The sequence below is a fragment of the Pleurodeles waltl genome, chromosome 12, assembly GCF_031143425.1.
Source record: "Pleurodeles waltl isolate 20211129_DDA chromosome 12, aPleWal1.hap1.20221129, whole genome shotgun sequence".
Classification (NCBI taxonomy): Eukaryota; Metazoa; Chordata; class Amphibia; order Caudata; family Salamandridae; genus Pleurodeles; species Pleurodeles waltl.
In genome coordinates this window covers 349,808,652-349,835,493 of record NC_090451.1, presented here as the reverse complement: position 1 = coordinate 349,835,493, position 26,842 = coordinate 349,808,652, and the positions used below count along the sequence as shown (strand labels likewise).

Here is a 26,842-nt window from a genome sequence, read left to right as displayed (position 1 = left end):
TGATATAGGGGAAGCTAGGGATGTATAAAATGTCACAGACATGTAGCATAATACACCACTTACATCCCCACAGGTGCCCCAGCCAATCTCAGTGGCGAGGAGGTACCACGGCTACCCAGTCCCCCATCAGAAGATGCCCCCAGTGATGACAGTAACTCTGGACTTCTGGATCTGGATGAACTTCCTGGCCCATCAGGGACCACTGGTCAGTCAGATACCCCAGCCCACACCCATTTCACCACAGAGCCTCCCCCTCAGTATCCAACACTACCACAGCCACCCAACGTCCCCACACCTCTGTCCCCAGGCCATGTCAATCAGCAGTGTGCACACCTGTACAGGGACCCCAATCCACACCTCACAGCCGAGACAATCAAGGTCCTGGGGTCAGTGGCAGTGGGCACACCGTTCAGGGGGCACAGGCACAGAGGGACAGGACACACGGAGGACAGCTGTGCGCCAGGGGGAGGACAGGCCCAGGGAACCGACTGCCCAGGAGGCACTCACCAATGTCCTGGGGGCTTACCAGCAATCCCAGGACAATATGGGTCAGATGTTAAACACCATGCAGGAGAACCAGTGGCTACAGGAGGAACACCACCAGAAGATCAGGAAAGATTTGCAGGCCCTCAACACCATCATGGTCTCCATAGCAGGGATGCTGGGTGGTATGGCCAACATCATGAGGGACTACACAGGAGACCAGCAGGCCCCTTCCACCAGCCAGTCAACTGAACAGCCCTCCACATCTGCTGCAGCTAGTGGACAGGTGGCCCTGCCACAGGACCCATTGGCCACCAGCACCCCTCCCCCTGCAGAAGGTGAACCACCCTGCAAACGTTCCCTGCGACCCAGACAGACACCAGGGACACTTGCCAAGACCAAGACCACCGTTAGGAAATGAGACCCTCCTAAATGTCCCCCTTGTGTTCCACTCTGTCACCTTGTCCACTTTGAACTGCCATTGCTCCCCTTCCTATGGCCCCTTGGACACTGGACCTGTGCTACAAACAGACTGGACCAATACCCTGGACTTACCACTACCATCAACCCATTCCATTGCACTGTTCCTTCTATATATTTCACTACAATAAACACCCTTGAACAGAACTTGAGTGATAGTGCTTTATGTGACAAAAATGTGCAATAATATTAGCAGTTTCATCTTGTGCAATTGTCCCGAACTTTCTGATTGCATACAAATAATGGCCTGTAGCTGTCTGTAGTCATCACATCAGTACACAGTTATAACCACACCAACATCTGCAAAATAAAAAGGCATAGGTGACAGTCAAATTGAGCCACACTGAAAAGATAAATAATCGGAGGAATGGTCAGTTCCACTGTCTTACCTGTGTGTTATTGGAAGTACTGCCGTATGACTGATGTCCTGTTGTCCACATCCTCCTCCTCTGCCTCCTCATCCTCACTGTCCTGAGGGGTCACTGCTGCCACAGGGGCATTTCCAATCTCCTCTTTATGCAGATAAGACACATGTCATCTGATGGCCAGGTTGTGAAACATGCAGCATACAACAACTATCTGGCAGACCTTCTCAGGAAAGTAGCAGAGGGATCCACCGTTCAGATGGAGGCATCTGAACCTGGCCTTCAGGAGGCCGAAGGTCTGCTCAATTATTCTCCTGGTTCGCCCATGAGAATCATTATACCTATTCTCAGCCCCTGTCCTGGCATTCCTTACAGGGGTCAAGAGCCACAACAGGTTTGGGTAGGCAGAGTCTCCTGCAAGAATTGAGGAATACACATTAGCCTTGAACAATGGTATGGGGGATGACTCCTGAAGGCATACACTGACATGCATTGGGTGGGGACTCAGGCTCACCTATTAGCCACACCCTGTGCCTCTGTAGTTGGGCCATCACATTTGGGATGCTGCTACTCAGCAAAAAGAAGGCGTCCTGCACCGACCCAGGATACTTGGCAGTGAAGTGGGAGAGGTACTGGTCAGCCAGGCACACCATATGCACATTGAGTGAGTGGAAACTCTCTTCAGATTCCTAAATTCCTGTTCATTGTGCCGGGGGGAGAACAAATGCTATATGTGTTCCGCCAGTGGCCCCAATAATATTTGGAATATGCCCCATTGCATAGAATCCAGCCTTCACAGTGGCCAAATATTCCACTTGGGGGAAAGAGATGCAGCTGCACATGTGTTTGAGCAAGGCAGACAAAACCCTTGCCAGCACTATTGAGAACATTGGCTGTGACATTCCTGCTGCCAAGCCCACTGTCACTTGAAAAGAGCCAGTTGCCAGGAAATGGAGCACAGGTAGCACCTGCACAAGAGGGAGGATCCCAGTGGGATGACGGATAGCAGATATCAAATCAGGCTCCAATTGAGTATACAGCGCTGTGATTGTGGCCCTGCCCAGTCTATAGGTGAGCATTATGTGCCTGTCCTCCAGTGTAGCCAAGTCCACAAGGGGTCTGTACACGGGGGCTTGCCTCCTCCTCCTATCCCTCCACAGTGGTAGGTACCTAAGGGACACAAGAGTGAGAAGGGAGTGATAAACTGAACAATGGAACCACCACATCAGTGTACATTGAGCTTGTATGTAGTTGGACTATGTAAAAGGCAATATATATACAATTGACAGCAATGACGCAGTTTTCAATATTAGAATGTTGACCAGCACCATAAAATGGCGGCCGCCTGTCCTGTATGTAGGGACAGGTGGAAGTGATGTAATTCCGCCGTCGTTGGACGTCATGCGGAAGACGATCTTGCACTGCTGTATTATTCCTCATTGGCTAAAATGGGGCTCTAGGGAGTACAGTGTCCAATGAGGATCACCGGTGGCGGTGACGGTGTACACCGCCTCAGACGTAACTGCCATTTTCTGACTATGACTTCACTTGATTCCGGACTTTTCACAGGATAAAACATCCACAGCGTGTGCTATTGTGACTTGAGTCTGGAGCCTGCCATAGCCCGTGTGACAGGGGAAAGGTCCCCTGCCTTCACTTCAGAGGAGGTGGAGCGCCTGGTGGATGGGGTCCTACCCCTGAATGTTCAGCTGTATAGGCCTCCAGACCAACAGGTGAGTACAGCATGGGGACGATGCATGCAACAAGGTTGCATGGAGATGTGTGTATGCTGGCAGTGTGTCATTTGGGTGGGGGGTATGGCTGGTGGTAGTGTACATGGAGGGCTCTGGGTGATGTGTGTGCCATTTGAGGGGAAATGGTATTTGTGGGCCATATGTGTGACAGGCTGGATTGTATGGTTAATGGTGTCCTCCTGTCTGTATTTCCTCTGCAGGTCAGCGCCCATCAGAAGAAAAGACTGTGGCGTGCGGACCCTGGGGGTCTATAGCAGGCGGAGCATTCACTGCAGGAAATGGTGGGAGGACCTCAAGCGCTGGGCCCGGAAGACCACGGGCCCAGCTGGGGATGACCTCCCAGTGAGGGAGGGGTGCCCTGTCGGAACCTGACCCCCTGATGGCCTGCATACTGGCGGTGCCCTGTCCAGAGCTGGATTGGGGCTTGAGGGCAGCACAGTGGCCACAAGGGGGTGAGTACAGTATGTGTAATAACCATCATTGTCGCCTGGCATGGGATTCTGGGGGTGGGTTTCAGTTAGTGGGTGCCCCTTAATGCCAGCTCAGACATTGCTGCGAGGTCCAGCTCAGGGTAAATGGCTGAATGGCAAAATCGTGTTAACTAGCTAGGTGGCATTCTATGTCAGATAGGGCTTAGTGGGTCCCAGAATGGGTGCAGATGGCAGTGGTTTGCTTTCATCTTGCTGTGGTACCTAGCCAATGGAATGCCAGTGCAGTGCATAGTGCTCAATCTTGATCCCTGTTTGTGATGGTAATGTGTATGCCATCTGTGGTGTTGGTGCTGTAATCGACCCAGTGCTCCCTTTCTCTTCCCCCACTATTTTCTTCTGCCATCCTGTCGATGTGTGCATTAGCACCATCTGGTGGAGGCGCAGGGGTACCAGCTACTGAGGGAGCTGCAGCCCACGGGACCCAGGAGACAGAGTCCACCGATGCCGAGGGGACCAGTGAGACGGACGGCGAGGGGAGCACCACAGCGGGGAAAGGAGGTGACAACACTGACTCTGATTCCTCCTCCGATGGAAGCTCCCTGGTGGTGGCGGGCACCTCTGGAACAGCCACCACACCCTGTACCAGCACTACCCTCCCAGAAGCCCCCCACCGAGTTGCCAGTGCCCCCTCAACCAGGAGGGTGGGCATCTCCTTCGCCCCAGGCACCTCAGGCCCTGCCCCAGTGAGCCCTGCTGCCCTCATTGAGGAGGCTATTGACCTCCTGAGATCCCTCTCTTTAGGGCAGCCAACCATTGTAAATGCCATCCAGGGGCTGGCATCCCAGATGCAGCAATGCAATGCCTACCTGGAGGACATCCACTGTGGGTTGGCGGCCCTACAGAGGTCGTTTCAGGCTCTGGCCTGCTCTCTGATGGCAGCTAGTGTCCCTGGTCCTACCATCTCCCCTCCATCTACCACTTCCCAGTCCCAGTCTCCTCAACCCCATCCGATCCCATGTACACATACAGACAAGCATGCACACAAAACATCACACAAGAGTGGCCCAGACAAACACAGGCAGCACACTTCAAGCCACAAACACTCATACAAACAGACAGTTGCACACACAACATCCAGTGTCTCCACTGTCTCCTCCTCCTTCCTCATAGTCACATCTGCACTCACACCTGCATGCATTGCATCAACAGCCACCATCACCATCAGCACATTGTGCAGCACACACACCTCACTTGCGGACACCTCCACAACATCCATTCACACGTCTTGTTTGTCCTCTCCCACCCTCTCTGCCCCCCTCATAAGAGACACAAACGCTCCCACTCAGACACCTAACAGTCATCCACCTCACACACACACTGTCCATGCACCTGCAAACTAGTCCAGCAGACATACACCTCCTACAGCTACTCCCCCTACCTCCACTCCCATCCCTCCTCCCACATCCCACCCCAACGTCCCTAAGAAGCTTTGTCCAACTTGACCTCTCCCCTCCCCCTCCACCCCCCGTCCTGCCTGTAAGAGCAGTGTCCCAATGGCCCAGCACCTCAACCAAACAGTCTGCCACTGCTCCCACCAAAAAATCAGCTGCTGGCACAAAGAGGCCCATGAGCAGCCACTCCTAGTAAGTGCACACCTCCACCTCAGAAAGGGAGGACTAGGGTGGCGAAACCCAAGGGACAGTGTCAGTGGAGGGGCACCTCCTAGACATGGAGGTAAGGACACCAGTCACATGTCAGAGGCCAAGGGGGCCGCCACAAGAGGGAAAACATGGATCCCCCTCCACCACCAAAGAAAGACAAAGTTCCCCCTCCACCACCAAAGAAAGCCAAGCAGCCCCCACCACCACCAAAGAAAACCAAGGAGCCCCCTCCACCAGCAGAGGGCAAGGAGCCTTCTCCACCAGCAGAGGCACCCAAGGAGCCTCCTCCAGCAGCTGAGGGCATGTAGCCCACCCTCCAGAGTCTGTTGGGCAAGGAGCCCCCTCCAAAACCAGTGGGCATGCCCCCCCCAACACCTCCTTCCCCATGAGGTGCCTGCCCATTTCTAAAATGATGCCCCTAAACAGTAGAGTCTGAGTCCGGATTATGGCCCTCATTCTGACCTTGGCGGTCTTTTCGCAAGACCGCCGAGTTACCGCCGCGGTGAAGACCGCCGACCGCGGCGGTATGCCGCTGTGCGCATTCTGACCGCTGGGAGCGTTCCGCCGGAAAACCGCCAGCAGCCACACTGGCGGTCGGCGGGAAAGTGGAGACTGGTCAACCTCCACCGCCACGCCAGCAGAACACCGCCCACAGAATTACGACCCACATTTCTGTGTGGCGGTCTTCTGTTGGCGGTCTTCTGTTGGCGGTCACCTCCCCATGGCTCCCGTCGCCTCCCGGAGGACCAACGCACAAGGTAAGTTGACCGTCCGTGAGGGGAGGGGGTGGGGGGGTGTTGTGTGATGTGGGCGTGCATGGGGGTGTGCGTGTGAGTGTGTAGAGGGGGTGTGTGAGTGCGTGTATGCGGGCGGGGGGTGCTGCTGTGTCTATGGGTAATGTGTGCTGTTCGGCAGGTGCGCATGTCTGCATGTATGTGTGCGGGTATGTGTCCCCGTTGTGTATGTGTGTGTAGGGGGTGTGTATATGTGCATGTTGGGGGTGTGTGCATGTCGGGGTGCATGTATGTGCATGTCGGGGTGGGGGTGGGGAGGGGGTTCGTACCACCTCTGGGGGGTGGCAGGGGGGTGGAGGGGGTGGGGGGAGGACTCGGGTGGGTAGTGGGGGGTGGGGGAGACCCCTATCAGTGCCAGGGAAGGAATTCCCTGGCCCCGATAGTGCTTACCGCCATGGTTCGCACGGCGGTTCCCGCCCGCAAGAAACCGCGGCGGTAGGCAGGGTCATAATACCCTTGGCGGTCATGGGACGACCGCCGGGCCGGAGTGCGCAAACTCCAGCCCCGCGGTCATGACCGCCGTGGCGGTCGGAGTGGAGAAGTGGCGGTCGGTCGCGGCGGGGACCGCCGCGGTCAGAATGCCATTTTTAATACTGCCGGTCTGTTCGCGGTCCGACCGCCGTCTCTCCGCCGACCGCCAGGGTCAGAATGAGGGCCTATGTCAGGAGTCAAGTTGGGCCTTGGACTGTGCCCTGTAGCCACGTGGGCCTTTGGTACTTTAGACTGGCCATTGGCCCAATCTCGACATTAACGCCTGCATTTACATTTCATGTTTTATTATGGTGGCTGTTGGCAGTAAATTACAGTCTTCGTACCAGTGCCTAATTTGTAAATAAAAAGGTGCTGGTGCTCAAAGCTCTCCTCTTAAACACGTGGCTGCTGCAATCAAAAGTGCGAGCACATAGTACTGAGGCAGCGTAATCCTGAATCCACATCGGGCCTCTTCAGTCCATCTATAGCCACTCCCTGCCCCTTCAACTCACTCTGTCAGCTTCCTGCTTTTCCCCTTACTGACGCTTATTTGTTTTTCTCTTCCTCCGTCTTTCCCACTTGTCTTTTGCTTGCAGTAAATTCTTGTGACAGAAGACTAAGCGCCGGCCCTCAGAATTAAGTGCCGGTGCTCCGCACCGGAAACAACAAGCACAAATTAAGCACTGGTTTGTATATCAGAATTGTTGTCCGTGCATTATTTCCAGCTGGGTCCTGTGACATTCATTTTGCTCTGCAGCTGGTTCTGTGTATGGTGTGTGTGTGAATGGTGTGTGTTTTGTGTGTGTGTGTCACACACGCACCCCCGACCCCTGAGGTGCCTGCCCATTTCCAACATGATGCCTCTGAACAGTGGAGTCCGGATTATGTCAGTGGTCAAGTTGGGCCTTGGACTGTGCCCTGTGGCCATGTGGTCCTTTGGTACATTGGACTGGCCATTGGCCCAATCTGGACATTGACGCCTGCATTTATATTTCATGTTTCATTATGGTAGCTGTTGGCAGTAAATTACAGTGTTTGTACATCAGAATTGTTGTCCTTGCATTATTTTCACGTGGGTCCTGTGACATTTGTTTTACTCTGCAGCTGGTTCTGTGTATGGTGTGCGTGTGTGTGTGTGAATGGTGTGTGTAAGTCCCTGGCTGACTGTGTGAGTAGGTGCAAATTAGAAAACTATTAAATTACATACTATAAACAAGAATCTACATGTAATTTTCAAACATATTCATTCATACTGGCTTAATAAAACAACTATATTTTCAGTATAACAATTCATCTTCCTCCTTTGCTGCTTACTATTTTTTAAATTAATGTTCTCATCTAACACCCCTTCTATGTTGCCTTTTACTGTAGTGTCTTGAAGCTACAAATCTTCTTTCAGCTTATGTACACTCATAGTTTTTGTAAACCTAATTCACATAACTGTAAAATCTCTTTGCTGTTGTCCATCTTTTAATTTAATATCTGTTAACATTTATTTTCCACTGCAAATCTCAATTCAGAAATGTGGCAATCCTCCTCCACTCTCTGTAGAAAAGTACCAATAATGGCGACCCTTCACACTGCGCTGTCACGTGTACTCTTGTACTTTTGTTATACCACTTCTAAATAGTCACTATTTGTAACCCTTTCCTGTAAAGAAGCCCAATTTGGTAGGTTTTTTTGCAGATTCATGGACCAGCCCTTAAAAACATTCAACAATCTGCTGTCAATGCTTTTCATTGATATTGTATTTTGTAATATTGTCAATTACAAGGCATACACTCACCACTGAGCAATTTTTGCTCACCAGTCTGCTTTTCAGATTTACACTGCAGTCTCTTTTGTTCCATGCCCCCTCACTTGTTTCCATATTTTTTCATATTAACCATGATTTCCAATAATCTCTGCCTACTAGTCAAAAGTACACAAGACTTTCTCTCAGCAGCATACTAGCTCCCCATTAGCTGCAGCAATTGTGGTTGACTGCAATTCCAGGTATATCCCAAACAGCATAATTTTTATTTATTTTTATTTTACCAAAGCCAATCACAGGGTTAGTTAATTATTTTCTTAAAGTCACTACCTATTATTAGTTCCCTGCACATCCCCACCATCCAATCATATATGTTCTGTTACATTTCACTTGCTGCCCTCCGTTTTAACGGCCTTTCATGTTTGAAATTGCCTCATTCTGCTGCAACCTTTTCCTATATGCTACTCCTGCTTGTCAATAAAATGGTCAGCATTTGGATTGTGGAAATAGTTTTGGGTTTTGGGTCAGAGAGAGTGCTAGAAAGAGTGGCATTGACAGTCAACTATGTTTACCTAATGTAGACATTACTTGGGTTGGCCATAGAGAGTTAAAGTGGCATCAGTTGATACCTTTGGTGTGTAGCCATTTTGGATGTAATTGTACACATGTTATTGTAGCAAACTAGGCCAGCCACTGTGCATTTCAACCCAGATATATTTTATTTAGCTTTGTTATATTATTTTAACTTTAGCCACATTTGTGGTCTTGTTTTATTTTCTCTATCTAGCTGTTCTTTTCCTAGGTCAGCACTGCTTTCTCAAACAAGACATTTCTTTCACTCTGTGCTTTTCTCAAGGCTGCAGTGAGATAGGTTGCTGGCAAAAGTGGTATGTTTTGTCTCCAATGTTCACAGAAACATACATACTCTTATGTGGGGATCCTTTCTTGGAGCATCAGATGTTTTATTATAAAAAACACTACTGTGACCCATGTACGTTAGAGGGAGATTCCAGCCAGATGACCACGACTGTATGCTGATTGCTGATTGTTTCGCAACAGCGGCTTATGTAGACTACAGGCCTTTTGCTCAGGTATGAGGGATGATGTCTTTCCATGGGGTACCTGAAAGGCAGAATTAGAGCTTAACATGCTCTGCTCTAACACAGCATAGGTAGGAATTATTTCTACAGACCTTGGTGACATTATGGTAGTGTTATTCTTGTGTTTTACTCTCCTTGTCACAATTTTGTTCTTATTGTGCTTCATCGTCCTGGTTATTGCAGTACATGCTTTATTATCTAACATGCAGTTACTTCAATAAAACCTTATTGAACTTTACTCTGCTTCTGATTGTCCTTGCATATGTGAGACTAATGTACCTGAGAGAAATGGATGAGATCTGAGTGACCATAATTCCCCTGAGGAGTCATGTATGTCATATGCCTGGTTGCCTTAATCATCCCTGCTCTGGGGTAGGGATGAGGCACTGCTAGTTAGCCGAAATAAACACGGATTAGGCCAACAGGTGTCACATGGTGTGGGATCAGACTCAGTCCCCACAGTACAGGTGATTCTGCCGCCCAAATCCAGTAGTCTCATTAGGATATAGAGAACCTACGCAGCAGGTGAAAAGCATTGTGAGTTGCCAACATCCAGACCTCATGATTGTTCCCTTTACCCACATACTGCCTTGGTGTTCTCCAACATCAGCCAAAGACAGAAGTGGCAGCGGTCAGGTGAATTTTGTCAGCAGATAGAGAAATCCAGCAAACATGTCAACAAAATTGTTTCTGCATTTCTCCGAGACCACAGCATGGGGTCTATAGAGCTTAACAACTTACGCTCCGATATGGACAGAATAAATTGAAAAGACAAAGTCCATTTCACAGACAGAGGCAACAGGGTGTTCAATAAGAATTTAAAATACTGAATCCTGTTCTATGTGTAATCATCATCTACACATCATAAACACAAACGGCCTCATTAGGAGTGTGTCGTTCTTTAGACTGCCACACTCGCGGTGACAGTCAGGACCGCCACTGTTGTGGCGGTCCGACCTCCAATTTAGAATCCTGGTGGTCAGACCACCAGGGTTCCACTAGCACTGCCAGGATCAATGGTCCCGGCGGACTGGCAGAGGCGGAGAGCATAATTCTCCAGGGCACCAAGTCATTGGTGGACTGCTGTTACTATTTGTTTATTAATGTGTCTGTGTCACTGAAGTGGGGTGCAGGAACTCGGGGGTTGGGGGGGAGCAGGAATCTGCATCTATAAAAGTATAAGTCAAAAGCCAAGTATGTTTCCAATGTCAGGTAAGAGTACCTGTAACATACTAGAATGTTACAAAGCACAGAAATATATACAAATGAACTACTAAATCCATATGCTATACAGGCAATAAAGAGTTTCAATTGTGTGAAATAACTATCATAAAGAGCAGAGGATAATCAGAGGATCTTGTCTAAGCAACAGTCAATGAACAGGATATGTTCTCTATTCTATGTTTTTGCATACCGGATAAGTTGTGTGCATATTAACGCTTCCATACTTAATGTAGGACATGAAACAGGATGAACACAGCTGCTTATCCCTGTCCGCGAGACAGGTGAAGTATTCTGTAACACTGAATCCTATTGCCTACCCAAAGGGTTTGTTCAGTATTTGAAGAGTGGTGAAAGTGAAATTTATGTGGCGCACCTCGTTTTTACAAAGCAATAACAGGTGAAATAGTAAAGTAGATGGGCACCTTGGAGTTCTTCCCAAATATCTCTGCTCTCTCCGGTGTTTTCAATGTGAGAACCCCTACTATGCTCACATTTCCCTACCCAACTAAGCAATCAGTGCATAAGTATTCAAGATGTAACTGTAATTACAGCGTTGCTCTGGGGATTAGGAGTCCCCATCCGCCAGCCTTTCCATGGTGGTTTACACCGCCATGGAAAGGTGGGTGGAATGGGCACATCGGGGGCCCCTGGGGGCCCCTGCAATGCCCATGCACTTGTCATGAGCAGTGCAGGGGCCCCCATGCACAGCCCTGTTGCGCATTCCACTGGCCGAATTACGGGCAGTGGAATGCGCGATGGGTGCTGCTGCACCCGCCACACCGCCACATTGGCACCGGCTCCATTAGGAGCCAACGCCAATGTTAAGGCCCTGTTCACCGCAGGGCCGTCGGTCAGAAACACTGTTCCCACCTGCCGGCCCTGCTGTGAAGTCCTCTTAGGGCCTTCGGGGTTCATGCCGCATAGGTGGTTTAAAGGCGGGAAGAGTTTGGCGAGCAGCCTCCACCGCCCGCAAAACTCTTAATGAGGGCCTATATATATATAGCAGGCATACACACACACACATATATTTATATATATATATATATATATATATATACATACACACACACATATAAGTGTATATACACATACATATTTTTTTCACTAAAAAAACAAAGGTTACAGGGACGTTATAGTTAAGTTCAAAATTTACATGGACAAAACTCAGTTATAGTTACAATTATCCCAAGTAACTATAACTCATGGCCTAAAGTAACTTTAACTCGCGCCCCCACCTTGCACAGTTTTCGCATCAATAATTTTACAGCAAATGTTGCACTGATATTACCAATGATGTCATAGAAGTCATGAGTGATGTAATATGTGGGGAACTCGCAGTGCATAGTAAGGGTGTGTATTTTAGTTACCTTATAGTTACTTGAGATAACTGTAACTATAACTGCTGAATTTCTATGGTCTTGTGCCTGTAAAATGTGAACCTAACTATAATGTCCTTTTAACATTGAGTTTTTTTAGCAAATTTTTAAAGTTTTGCATATTTCATTTTATAACTATAATGTCCCTGTTTTTTTTAACATTAAGTAATATTTAATTACCATACGTTACTCCAACTTCTGCCTGGCAGGCCTTCGACCATGTGCACTGGGAGTTGGTCGCAGGGTCTGCAACCAGGCCCTGCACCCGACCCTGCTCATGCAGCCAACCCCACATCGCACACGCCCCTTGGCTGTGCAATGTTGGGAGTTGGCCCCAGGGCTTGGCATGCAGCCAACCTCCAAAGGCAGTCAACACAGGGGGGCATGCATCCCTCCTCCCAAGGCCATTTTGGGCCCCAGAGACCAACCCATGGCCTGCTTCCTTTTTATAGGGGGGTATGTGGCCACCTCTCCCGAGGCTGTATTTGGCTCAAGGGACCCCATCCCCGGGGCTCACCACTTAAATTATGGGGGAGGGGGGCAGGCAGCTCCCCTCCCAAGACTGATTTCAGGCCCAGGGACCCCCAGCTCTTAGGGCCACGCCTAAATTATAATTGGGGGGCTTGTAGCCCCACTCCCCAGGCCAATATTGGCTCCAGAGATCCCATCCCCCAGGGCTCACCACTAAATCTTGGGTGTCCTGGGGGATGGGGTCACCAGGACCACTGATGGCTCTGGGAGGGGGGACGCATGCCTTCCTTTCCTTTCCTTGGCACAGCTAGGGCCTGGGGTCCCCAGGACCCTAAACAGCCGAGGGAAGGGGGCCACGTGCCCCTCTCCCTCTCATTGTGTATTGCCGGGCCTTGGGGTTGCAGAAAGTGGACTGGGAGGGGGGCTGAGTACCTCTCTCCCCCATTTTATTTAACAGTCCCCCTGGGACCTGGCCCACCCAGGGGGCATATACTAAACAAGCCCAGGAGCTTCCTGGGCTGAAGAAGTCTGCACAAGTGTGAGTACTGATTCATTCTTTATACCCTAGGTGCTTCCCCACACTGTGTCTCTCATTCCCACTCAGCATCATATTTTTTAAGGGGAAGCCGCCATATATTACTTTCTGCACTCTCTCTGCATTGATGGTGTAGTGACAGCCCTTCAAAAATACCTCTTTTTGAGCAACTCTACCATCCCTTCTTTCACATTACCGCTTCCATTGCCCTGTCACTCTTCTCCTCTTCTCCTCCCCTCCTACCTCCTGCCACAGGCCTCCTTGCTGCTTGTGCTTGCCCTGTGGCCTATTGCTTACCTTACCTTCTAGGTCTCCATTATCCATCTTACATCGCTGATACTTTTCTTAGTTTCCTGCCACTCTCCTCCTTTTCAGATGCCACTGTTTCTACTGCAAGTCTACCTGGAATTATGTGCAGCTCTTGTTCCCTTCTATTGGTCTTACTGATTGTTATAGAAACAGAAGTTTTTGACATTACAGTTTGCTATGCAGTTAAATTATATCATCCTTTTATTTCTTTGGATTTTTTGCAAGCTTTGGAGTCTTTTTATCCTTTTTGCCATTTTATTTGGAACTAGACAATGCTTTAATGTATTCTTGCTTTTGATTTCTAAGGCACAAGATACACCTATATGGAAGCAAGAACAGAGCACATTCTTAGGCTCATTTAGGGGAATAGTTGTACTCTGTTTGCACCGGATTCGCGTCATTTTTTTTTTTTACAAATCCGGCGCAAACTTAACTCTATATTTATATTTTGACGCTAGACCCTTCTAGCGTAAAAATATTGGAGTTAACATAATTTTTGCCTGTGGAAAACTACCTTGCGTCAATGAGATGCAAGATAGGTGTTCCCAGGCAAAAAATGACTCTAAGGCCTTTGCGCCTTATTTATCGTCCCCTGCATAAATCACGCACGGGAGGAGGAGGGCCTTATATAATGGCGCTAAGCTTGCTTAGCCCCATTATTTAACGCCTGGGTCAGTGCAGGCGTTAGGGGACCTGTGGGCTCATTTCCATTTCAGAGACCATGGAAGCAGCACACAGGTGCCCTTCCCTGCCCCCAAGGACACCCCCACCCACCCGACCCACACCAGGAGGACACCTAAGGATGGGGGACCCATCCTAGGTAAGTCCAGGTAGGTATTTTTTATTTTTCATTCATAGTGCCATAGGGAGGCCTAACTTGGGCCCCCCTACACGGCGCTGTGCCCAATGGCCATACCCAGGGTACATAAGTCCCCTGGGCATGGCCATTGGGCTGGGGGACATGTCCGGGGGGGGTGTGCATCAAAAAAATGACACTAGTCAGGTTAGAGTATTTTTTTTTACTCTAACCTGACTAGCGCCATTCTTTGACGCCCAACCTCCTGTTACCCCTACGCCTACCCCACCCGGTTAGCATCATTTATTTTGATGCTAACATGGCATTACTGCCAGCTAGCTTCATTCCTTAAATATGACGCCTGGCTGGCATCCAGGAATGGCGCTAGTTGGCGGTATATTTTTTGACGCAAACCTGCGCTAGCGCAGGTTTCCATCAAAAAGAATAAATCATGGCCTTACTGTTGACCATACACATCGTTGAGTGCTTGAACTATTCATTTCATTGTGCATTCTGGAGGCTAAAGGCATGCTTCAAGTATGGCAAGCAGCCTGCTGGATCCCCTGGCCCATCAGAGGTCTTGCATTTGCCCACTGGACACAGATCTGCCCTCTTACTTAGATATCACTGCATTGTTAGCCGGGATTGCCTTGCAAAATGTATACCTGGCAAGACATTAAGGGGCATATTTATACTCTGTTTGCGCCGGAATTGCGTCGTTTTTTTTTACGCAATTCCGACGCAAAACTAACTCCATATTTATACTTTGGCGTTAGACCCGTCTAGCGCCAAAGATCTTGGAGTTTGCGTCATTTTTTAGCTTGGACACCTACCTTGTGTTAATGATATGCAAGGTAGGCGTTCCCGTCTAAAAAATGACTCCGAGGCATGTGCGCCGTATTTACACTCCCGGGCAAAAATGACGCCCGGGAGTGGGCGGGTCAAAAAAAATGACGTCCAGCCGTTTTAGCGTCATTTTTTAACGCCTGGTCAGGGCAGGCGTTAAGGGACCTGTGGGCTCGGAAGGAGCCCAGAGGTGCCCTCCCATGCCCCCAGGGACACCCCCTGCCACCCTTGCCCACCCCAGGAGGACACCCAAGGATGGAGGGACCCATCCCAGGGAACTTAAGGTAAGTTCAGGTAAGTATTTTTTTTTTCTTTTTTTTTGTGGCATAGGGGGGCCTGATTTGTGCCCCCCTACATGCCACTATGCCCAATGACCATGCCCAGGGGACAGAAGTCCCCTGGGCATGGCCATTGGGCAAAGGGGCATGACTCCTGTCTTTGCTAAGACAGGAGTCATTTCAATGGGGGTTGGGAGTAAAAAAAAATGGCGCTAATCGGGTTGAGGCGAAAATTTTGCCTCAGCCTGACTTGCCCTATTTTTTGGCGCCCAAGCTCCATTTTCCCCTACGCCGGCGCTGCCTGGTGTAAGTCATTTTTTTTGACGCACACCAGGCAGCTCCGCCGGCTAACGTCATTCCATAAATACGGCGCCCGCATGGCGCTTTGGAATGGCGTTAGCCGGCGTTACATTTTTTGACGCACAACTGCGTTGGCGCAGTTGTGCACCAAAAAGTATAAATACGGCCCTAAGTTGTAGAGGTCCATTTAGCATTGTTTTTTTTGTTTTTCAGAAACAAGCCCCTGAAACAGCAATTTCTTTCTGTGATACAAAAATACCAGTCCTAATGTGAAGGGAGTTTTCTCCATGTGCAAAAGGGCCAATGCCGATTTGCGAGGCCCTGTTGAAATAGGGTGGGCTTCCTAACACTGTAAAGGCAGTGACTCCATGAAGTTAGAGCACTGTTAATTAGTGTGCCCCATTGGAACCAGTGGAGGTCTCACTGGCACACATTCAGGAGTTCCCCTATATCTAAATGGGACTGGTATGAACGGGAGGAAACACCATCAATTTATAGAGGGATTGCTACTCTGCCTCTGGAGAAGTGTCGCCCTCCCATGCTGCTAGCACAGCAAATATAAAAAATTAAATGATAATCAAATGAATTTATTACCATTTTATTTTTAATGCTGGCACCCGAGCCGAGTCTGATGGTGTGTCTAGTGCTGCTGATTGGCAATAATAGGAGGATTGGAGGGGACTCCGGTTTAAAATGTGCAAGTCACTTTGGCCGGCTGTCTTGCTACAGCCAGCCTGACATTGAACTTTAAATCGCTCCAACCTACAGTGTCTTAGACATCTGGATGGAGAGCAGGCACTGGCCTCCAGTGCCTGAAGAAGCAGTAATACAGCCCATGCCAACCAGTCCTGTTGCTTCTCTCATACTGCTTAACTTTATCAGCAGCATGAGCACAGTGGCTGGATAGGTAGAGGGGAGCTGGCTGAGGCTCTGGGAGCCTGTGCTGGAGCCACAGACTGCTGAGAGTAGATGGAGAGGAACATCGAGGCAGTGGGTAAGTAGACTTTTTTCTTTAACCTTTACTGAATTAAAGAAGCTTACTTTGACTCACTGATAGGCACTGTGAAAAACGTGCACTGCCTTTAGCCCAGCTCCATAGCTCTCAACTGTGGCACATTATAAACACTGTTTAAAATCGACCACTGCTGAGAGCTTTTGTCGTTGAGCCTAAGGGCCATGCTGTTTTTTTTATCAGTGCCTGTCAGTGGGACAGAATAGTCACCCCAACACTTTAATTTTTTAGCAGTCGCCTCTGATGAACACAGGTTGATAGTCCCATAAACATCTAATAAAGGGAAGGAAAGATTGCCCTAAAGTGAGAACCAGCTTACAGTGGCCAAATGGCCATCACCCTCTATTCTAATAAATGTATCTTTTAAGTTTGCTCAACTAAAAAGCATTTTTATTCAGTTATTTGTTTTCCTATCATATTTCTTTTTACAATAACTGAGACACAAAAGGAGAATTTTGTCAGGCCCATAGGACTGATATAGGCTCAGGTCCCTTTATGAAGATAAGTGAAAATAAATTAAACAGAAGCTAAAAATCTGTTGCTAGCAAGCCCCTCCATTGTGATGATATAGGCTGGGAATATTGAAGTCGAAATTTCAACGAGTCACAATATTGTGACCACACTATTAAATTACAAAATATTAAAGTTAAGTTTGCATACATTTTCTATACCTAAATCCACACATACATTCCTTGGCGATATATATATCTTTGAGGTATGTAGATGTTGAATTAAGAATAATAAATCCTTACAACTCTCTTTGCACTTACCTGGTCAGCATTTTGTCCCTCATATCCTGGTCATGCAATTGAGACCCGTGGACATTTCAAATTCACGGGTCAATTGCAAAATCAGCTCAATTGGTGTTCGGCACCACAATCGTTGTGATACTTGTATTACACTGAGATCATAATTAGTAGCATGTTTCATCAGGTAACCTTCTGGTTAACCTTCTTTTTGAATCCCATGACTCAACTTTTGTGATGCTGCTTGTTCTTTCATGCCATTCCTAGATATGTCATTATTTGGTATCAATAGCGTCTATCTGTCTGAATTAGGATGGCCACAATTTCTTTGCAGTTTATGAAAGAACAAAAATCTGGCCAACAGCCAAACCAGAAGATTTCTATGTTAATACCTTTACCCCATCAGAACAGTTTAATCCAGATTTTACCAAAATAAGAACTCAATACAACTCATCGTGGACACAGTCTACAACCACTAGTTAAATCTTGATCAGAATGACAAAACTTCATATAATACTGCCATGTGTGCATTCCAACGTCTCACATTCCAGTATTACTTTTTATGCCCTTGCATCTGTTCTTCATTTCCAGGTTACACTTTTAAGAATTCATAAAGAAACAACCCACAATGAGATCATCTCTATCACAGAATCATGATAAACATGATAATGGACAAATTAGCAAGCAGTGACATGTTTCTCAGTGCTTATTGTCTTGGTCTGGTACAAACTGATGACCTCCAGGTAAACTATCCTGCAGCACTATGCAAAACGACTCAGCTATCCAGTAACATTGTATTGAAAAAATTCATTGAAGCATTCCATACCAACCTAGTGCCAAAGCACTGAGCCATCCAGTACAAGTCCTGTGCCATAGAACCAACCAGCTCCAACATTGTACCGAACCATCGAGTAGCCCAGTTCCAAAACTGTCTCTAACCATTGAACAACGTAGTGACAACATTCAGCTAAACCTTTCACCCACTATAGCACTGTCACAGATCATTATATCTGTCCAATACCAATATTCGGCAAAGTATTATGGCATCTCGATTAAACACTGTGCTACACAGTGGAGTCATCTAACAGCAACACTGTCCCGAAACATTTAATGATTCAGTATTAATGCTGTGGTGATCATTGCACCACAAACTCAAGAGCCTTCTACTGTGACAAACCACGAACATATACCTTTATGTGTTTGATAATCCATTCTGTGATGTGGTATGAATACTGTGATTAACGTTAGGGGATTCTGTAATCAGAAACCAGTCAAGCTACTGTTGAGCCATCTAATGCCAAATATTGATAGATATTTGAGTGATTACAGAACTAAACTAAGAACATACTGGAACATCTGAGATATCCAATACAGTGCCAAACCACGGTCAATATTGACAATGCAACAAGTGGTTGGGCCATAAACGATATGTCAGACAGGCAGAACTTCTGTTTATTTTTGTATCAAAGTATTCTATTGCACCTACTGGCATTTACTATTTTAGGGTCTTTGTATTCAGGGACATCAAACATTGACAACAATCTTTGGTGTATGAGTCCCCCCAAGCATTGTTGTGTTCACTGAGAATTAGGCTCAATTGCTGTGCACACGTCCCTGAAAGTGACTTCTGCAAAAAATCAAACAATTATATATTTATGGAACAGCACCGTAGGCCCAGATGTATCAAGGGAAAAGTCACAAAAAGTGATTGCAAGTTGTGCAACCTCTTTTGCAACTAATCTTTATTTTTGAGATGTGATCTATATACTAGTAGGCCGCTTTGCAAAATGTCCAATTGTAGGAGGATGCAGAATAATCTGCCTAATGACTGTTAACTAGGCTATTCGTTATTTGTGACCCTCTGTGAATGACTACAAATACAGGGATGGTTCTATACCAGAACAACATACCACCATCCCTGTGTTTGCATTGGCTGCATTGGGAAAGTCTTTTTAAACCGTCTGTGTTACTTAAAGGAACCAATGACACTTTAAAAAGAAATCCCATTCAGGAATACATTCGGGGGAGTTGACATTAGTCCCCTAGACCACTGTCTACCTTCCATACCCCTGTGAAACTGTTGACACAATTACCCTTTGCAAATCAGTTACCACTTACTTTGAGGTGTCAGTAACAGATCAATGGTTTGCAACCGAAATAGCAGTCGCAAAACATAGAGACATACTGATATGACTCACAATTAGGAGGGGGTGACCACTTTCATGCCCCTTCCTAATTAAGATTCACAATAGAACACAACACCAATTTTGTGAGTTGGGAAGGCTTTTCTGGCTTGCAAAATGGGTTTTGTACATAAATAAACCAGTGGTAGCTCCTCCGCTAAGGCGGAGAAACGTCGCCCCACTGTTTTATGCAGTGAAGAAAAGGGAAAAATAAAATGATATTAATGCAACATTATTATCATTTTAATTTTCCTTCGGAGTTGGTTTAGAGTGGGTTCAGGGCTGTGCTGGAGGAGGAGGGCTAAAGCAGTGGTTCGGGCACATAAAGAACCGTCTCTCCCAACATAAAACGTAAGTGTTTTAAAAACATTTTATTTATTTTTTTATACCCCCCCCATTACTCTTGTTGAAAGTAGCGACCATTGAAATAAACCCTTTGGGGTTACAAACCCTGTAATTTTTCTAATTGCAGGGTTTGTGATTGCAAAAGGGTTTTGTACATCTGGCGCTTAGAAAAGACAACAAAAGGAAATGACAATGTAAATTGATGTTCTTTTTTTAGTTAAACATGAATTACTTTCTGAATTATTACAGCTTTTCTCAGGAAAGGACCAAACAGAGAAAAATGTTGTGGTGGGAAAATTTGCCATAATAGAGGATATCTCGACAGTGATCTTTGTGAGTGCGTTTGTCAAAGGGGCTACTATGGTAATTATTGCGGTAAGTATTCAGACCCTTGATACTAAATCCAAGCCTATACCTATCCTGCATGCTCAAGGATCCCTGCATTTTGTGGAAATTCAAAGTATATTTCTTGACATGGTCACTTACATTTACATTGAGAAGTTGTTTTTCATAAATTATTTTATCCATGATTGTGCACCAGCTACTTCTGTAAAGCATTGGTGAAGATTTTTAATTAGAATAATATTTTAAATAAGCATTTGAGATGTATATATATCATGACGATTAGCCAAGGGTTAAGTTAAACTAAATAAACTATATACATCACAAACAAATACCATGTAAAACAGCTGTATTCACCAAAAGTAACCCATTTTTTATGTTTTGCCAGAACAAAAAATATATATATTCTGACACCGTCTACATAAGGCCTCTTAATCTGCAGAGCATTAAGTGAAAGTGTGTTCTGCATCTGCACACTTTGCCTCACTATCACACAAATAAGTTTGGTCTTTTTGTGTTCCCTAACGCTTGCAGATTTAAAAAACATGTTTGTCTTACCTCCAGTTATTGTCATGAAGGAATTTTTATAACAACGAAAACTAATTCTTTGTTTTCTTAGTCACTTGTTTCACATACTTGTCTTATGAATAGTTTCTTAGTAAGAGTTCCAATAAGTAGGCAATTGTTAAATATTTCCTATGGTTGCTATATTAAAAGGTGTGACTGTTGAGTGCAGGCGAGTGTGGCCTGTAACGCAAAGAGGGAGACTTGTGAGTTTGAGCTCTTTGTCGGCTGCCCTACACTTTAAAAAATCCTACAATTCTAACCTGCCGGTTTATCCTCTTCAGCTGCAGACTGGCGGGCTGCTTGAATGGTGGAGATGATGGTGTAGAGTGTAGGAGCTGTCACAGTGTCACCTGCAGGATTCTTGGGGGCCTGGGCAAGACATATTTTGGGACCCTATGGTCGGAACAACATTGTATTTTATGACATATTGCTTAATAATTCAAACTTGCTTGATGCCAAAAACATTATATTATATTTAATTTGTCACTAAAAACAGCTGAAATGTTTCCTGTCTGAGGCCCAAAAACCCCTAAACTGACACTAGATAGAAACAGAGTCAGAAGTAAGGACAAGAGGTGAGAGGGTGAGGGGTTCTGATAGTGAAATCAATAAAAGTGATCAAAACAGAGAAATATCCCTTTACCAAGGGTCCCCTTAAAAGGTGGGGGTCCTGAGAAATTTCTCACTTTGCCCATGCTTTAAACATCTCAGGGAGCTCAACGAACCATTTGGCTGGAGACAAAGAACCTCAAAATGGTGGCACAAGCTGGGTGGGAACAACTGGACTGACTCCCCCACTGCAGCCCCATGGAAAGATAAAGAGGAACTGAATGCTGGGGCTGGTCCAAGGAGCAGAGATCTTCTGATGGTCATCTTGGTGATTGCAAGAGAATAAGGTTAGAATGACTGGGCTGACAAAAGAGGTGAGGGTGTTGTATAATAAAGGGACACCAAGCTAGTGAAGCAGAGCAGAGGAAGGTAAAGGAGCCAGGCGAGTGAGGCATCAGTTTGAGTCGCTTATGAGAGTCTGGAGAGTACTGGAGCCAGCGCAAAATAAAAATAAAAATTACTCTCCTATCTAATTTACCAAAAAATATCTTTTTTATTCATTACGAAATGCAACTTAAACATAAAAAACAAATCCAACAACTATTTACAATGGCAGACCAATCTTAAAGTTTCAAGATAACAAATAACATACAAGAGAGATAACACTATACATATAACAACACAACACAGACTTACACCAACAATCAGTCAGACAACATGTAACATAATCTATGCACAACAAACCAAACAAATCATAAATCCAAATACAATAACATATATATATACACACAACAAATAAATATGTTTGATAATATACAGAAAAATATCACATAAATAATTTTTGATATATGTTCATCAACATCAATTCTCTGTTGACCACTTTAGCACTCCATGGCCATCCTAAACTTTTTAGATCTTAAAGACAGCTCCACATCACAATGTTGTCTGTGCTTTAAATAGTCCAAGTATAACAGTCCGTCCTTGGATCTATCAAACATCAATTTTCCATTGACCGCTTTGGTACTCCTTAGCCAACCCGTGTTCGGTGGACTCCAATTTTCAAATGTGTATATGGTCACACAGCCACTTTCCTCAGGGCATGTATAACAAAGCACCAAAAACAAAATTTGCTTTATCTATACCAAAAGGATAAAGGGAATGTATTATTCAATAATATCAGAATTTAAGTAACAGCTGAGTTGTTAATCACTATAAACAAATAGTTCAAACTCTTCAAATTCAATTGATCACCCGAAAAAAGAGAGTAAATAAATGTGAGTATCCTTACCTTAGCATCAATAAGAAACAGGAAAAAATAAATTAAAATAAAAAAAATAAACAAAAAACCAGAGACAGAGATAGACAGTATAAACCATTCACCCTGTAGTGATTACCAATAAAAAAATACAAAAACCAAAGCAAGGTGTGAACAGCCCGAGAACCACAAAGACACCAAGTGTGAACAACATTGTGCCCCAAAGAAAAAACAACACTAACAAGCTGTATACTGTACCTGGCGGGATTTCGCCTTTCTAACTTACATAAGCATTCCTTTGACAGTCATTCTACAACAAAATTAGAAAATATAAACCGCACTGAGGCCAAGCCAGGTAAATCGCTACTCAAACAAGGGAAACTAATCAAAATCGAACTTTCAACTCCATTGAATGTCTGAAGCTTTATCTATATAATTTCGCTCTTAATACAAGAGAAAACGGATGCACTCACTCGCAGCTCTTAATTCACAAATATGCATGCCTGCAGAAACGATAAACATGCAGCTCGAAGTAAAACACTTATACGTTTCTGCAAAAGCGCTACCGTCAAGGACCCACTTGGAGTCCGTGAATCAAGCAAAGGAAACTCCCTAATGCCAGTTCCGATGCTAAGTGAAAACAAGGAAACACAGAAAGACACCCGCCGGTGATGCGTTGTGCTCTTCCCATTTTGCGCAGCGTGTCTACTCTGCCTAAATGTGAAAAAAACAAAACACTATACTATCTTCTAAAATAGCAGTACTCACCTTGTCATCAGAAGATGATAGAAGTTCTGTTATAGCCTGATAGAATACATTGGCGAAACAGCAAGAGTCTAAACTCAAGCCGCTTTTGTAGCAGCCCAAAAACACTACTCGAAGAGATCGAAAATAGAGAAAGGACTCTTCACAAACACAGGCTAACCAACATACAGACGGTGTCAGCATATTTAAACGGAGTAACCAGATTCACCTAATAGTAGCAAACAAAGGCAATTGCAAGTCAAAAAAGTTCAAAGAGAACTTTTAAGCATACAAAGACAAATGTACTACCTATATTGCACTTAAAAGGACAATACAGCAAGATACCCAAGGTGGATATTAAATATAAATACATTTCATCTAAGATAAAAGATTTAAAAAACCTTTGCTATAGGGTATTAGGCCAAGGAATATCCTCATTCAATCCTCTATTAAAAGTGTCCAAATAAAAAATCCAAAAAACTTCAAGTTTTTTTCTCATCCTGTCTGTATCAAATCCACTTTTATAGATGATCTTTTCCAAGATCTTCCATCTGATGTCATCCTCTTTATGGGCAAATTCAGTCCAATGTGCAACTAGTGGAGCATTATGTCTATGGGTCTTCAGAGATTATCTATGTTCGTAATACCTTGTTCTAAATTCTCTTGATGTTTCCCCAAAGTATCCCAAATTACATGGCCAGAGAATCAAATAGACCACATTCTTTGATCTACAATTTGACATTGTTCTCAAATCAATCGACTTGTTATTGTGTACAATTCTATCTGACACAATAGCTTCCTTGAATGCTAAGCAGTCTCCACATTTATAGTTACCAGTAATCAGTTTCAAACCAAAGAGAGACTTTTGTGTAAGTTCCTTACAGGTATTCATTCCTGACTTAACCAGAATATTTCTTAAATTGCTATTCTTTTTAAAGGCAAAGATGGGTTTCTCTATTTGTTCTGAGTCTGACCTCACATTGAGGATATGCCATTGTGAGCTGATGATGTATCTGATTTTATCATTGATGTTTGAATGACGAATAGTGCATACTAGCCTTTCATTAATCTTCTTGCTGTTCGTTTGTAACATGGATTGACGATCATAATATTTCACTCTTTTCAAAGAATCCTTAATCAATTTGTTAGGCTAGCCTCTTGCTAGGAATTTCTTGGCCAAACATTCAGAGTGTTCCAAAAAATCCTTCATATCAGTACAGTTTCTCCTAATACGCAAAAACTGGCTGAATGGAATTCCTTGCATCTGACTTCTAGGATGATAACTGTCGAAGTGTAAAAGGGTATTCCTAGCTGTAGGTTTAACATACAATGATACAACAAGACATCTATCCTTATGGATGATGCAAACATCCAGAAACTCTACCTGATTTCTGTCACTTTTCATTGTAAATATCAAATTTGGATCACATAAATTGAGCCACGTGAAAAACTATTCCAAACGTTCTTGTTCACCTGTAACTGAAGGTGTCAGGTAAGATAAATAACAGACAGGGAAATCAGGCCACCGAGAAATAAGGGCATGCCCTGCATGGTAGAGGAAAGAAGTTGTGCAACAGCAGTAAGAAGGTGGCCATTAAGACCACAAAAATCAGCCATTTGCCGGAAAGGCATAATGAACATACTGAAATGACCCAGTGCCAAGAGAAAAAAAAGCCCATCATTAATATGCAGGTGAGCTTTATCCATTTGGGAGAAGGTTTACTAATGAAGCTAACCGGAGGGAAAAAGACCACACAGTTTGTGTATGGGACCCATAATAATGATAGGCGGGGTTCAGAAACAAGCTAGTTGATAATGAAGGATTGAGTTTCTAGTTTAGAACACCCAGAAGTACAAATCCACAAATGGTGCCACGTAGTTAACTGAGTTGAGTGAGGGAAACAGCCCTAGGCGCTGTAACTAACACATTGTGAGCCACACGAAACACAAGATAAAGATATGGATCCCCTCTTCATAATAAAAATAGGAGGCAGGACTATATACTTCACAGTTTGATCCCCTACTGTCTATAGCATCATATCAAGAAGGCAGAGGACTCAATAGCACTACAGGCTACCACAGAAGATCTATGTTAGAAATGCAGAATTTGATGTACAGAGAAAAAAGTAAATCTTGGACTACATAGCTGAAGATCCAGAAAATGATGCTAGAAAGAACAATATTCACATTTCTAGCTTATCAGAAGGAGCCTAATGTCATGATATGGCACTGTACCTGGAAAATCACCAAATAATGAAGTGACCCCTCATGAAGTAACTAATTTCCACTCTATAGAAAGGATGCACAGGGTACAGATACAACTTCCAAAACTCACATTGCCCCCGAGGCCAGTGTTGGTCCTACTATTCAGTTATGGAGATAGAGACCTGAAACTACAATGATCAAGGGGGGAAACACATTTTATAGTAGACAACAACAAAGGACTGATATTTCAGGGTTACACCATTGCTGTACAAAACCAAAGTAACTATTTCACAAGAGTGAAAAGGAAACATAAGGCACTTGAGGGGGTCATTCTGCCTGGGGGGAACCGCCATTTGATCGCTCCGCGGTCAAAAGACCGCTGGCGGCATTCCGACCTTCCCGCTGGGCCAGCGGGCGCTAACAATGTTAGCGCCCGCCGGCTCAGCGGGAAGGGGGCCTGCAACATTGAAGCCGGCTCCGAATGGAGCCGGCGGTGTTGCAGGTGTGCGACGGGTACAGTTGCTAGGCAGACAGTGAAAAGCAGGCTGGGGCCCTGTTAGGGGGCCCCTGCACTGCCCATGCCAGTGGTATGGGCAGTGCAGGGGCCCCCAGGGCCCCCAGGACACCCGTTCCCGCCAGCCTCTTCCTGGCGGTGTAAACCGCCAGAAACAGGCTGGCGGGAAGGGGGTCAGAATCCCCTGGGCAGCGCTGCTTGCAGCGCTGCCCTGGCGGATTTGCCCAGCCGGGGGAAATCCGGCGGGAAACCGCCGGACCCGGTTTTCTGACCGCAGCTTTACTGCCGCGGTCAGAATGGGCAGGGAAGCACCGCCAGCCTGTTGGCGGTGCTTCCTCCATTCGCGGCACTGGCGGTCTTTGACCGCCAGGGTCGGAATGACCCCCTTGGTGTCCAGTACATGCTGTTATTCCCAGCTTAGTTAAAATTCTTCACTATCTCTTAGGAGGCTTAAGATTGAGCTAAATGACAGTAGTCAGAAAAAGGAGGGGTGTATTTTATTAGAAACATGCAGCAAAGATTGATAGAAAGAAGTACATCCGGATGCAAGATGCCAAAGAAACACATCCAAAAGAAAATGTAGGAGGAAAAAGATGTGGGGAATCCTTACATTCAGCATGATGAAGATTGTCGATCCTGAAAGTGGCAGTCATACTTAGATAATGCATCTTCATCACTAGACTCTGAATCAGAACAGTCATGGGTGGACAGCGATGCAATACATCAAGTGTCTTCTATGATAAAAGGAAATGTAGTAACAGGTAAACTGCAGCACATGGATGAAGGATACACTATAATGAAAGGTTGCTTACCTTCTATGTGAGTACAGTCGGTTAATGACACTGAAGTTATGAACTCCCACCCCATCCTACTCCACTAGATGGACTGAAGGAAATGGATAGTTTTATATAGTTTGTTATTGGATGGGATTATATTTTTTATGAGTTGTTGGC

At 45.5% G+C, this 26,842-nt stretch overlaps 1 protein-coding gene across 2 annotated transcripts in view; it reads left to right on the top strand.

Annotated features, from left to right (window-relative positions):
• The window catches only part of LOC138267525 (cysteine-rich secretory protein 2-like), a 183,936-nt gene that overhangs the window by 136,615 nt on the left and 20,479 nt on the right, over window positions 1–26,842 (top strand). For both annotated transcript variants that reach the window (XM_069216535.1, XM_069216534.1), the window contains exon 9: window positions 19,963–20,088. In XM_069216535.1, coding sequence (XP_069072636.1) covers window positions 19,963–20,088 — 126 coding nt within the window. The remainder of the gene's footprint in view (window positions 1–19,962; window positions 20,089–26,842) is intronic.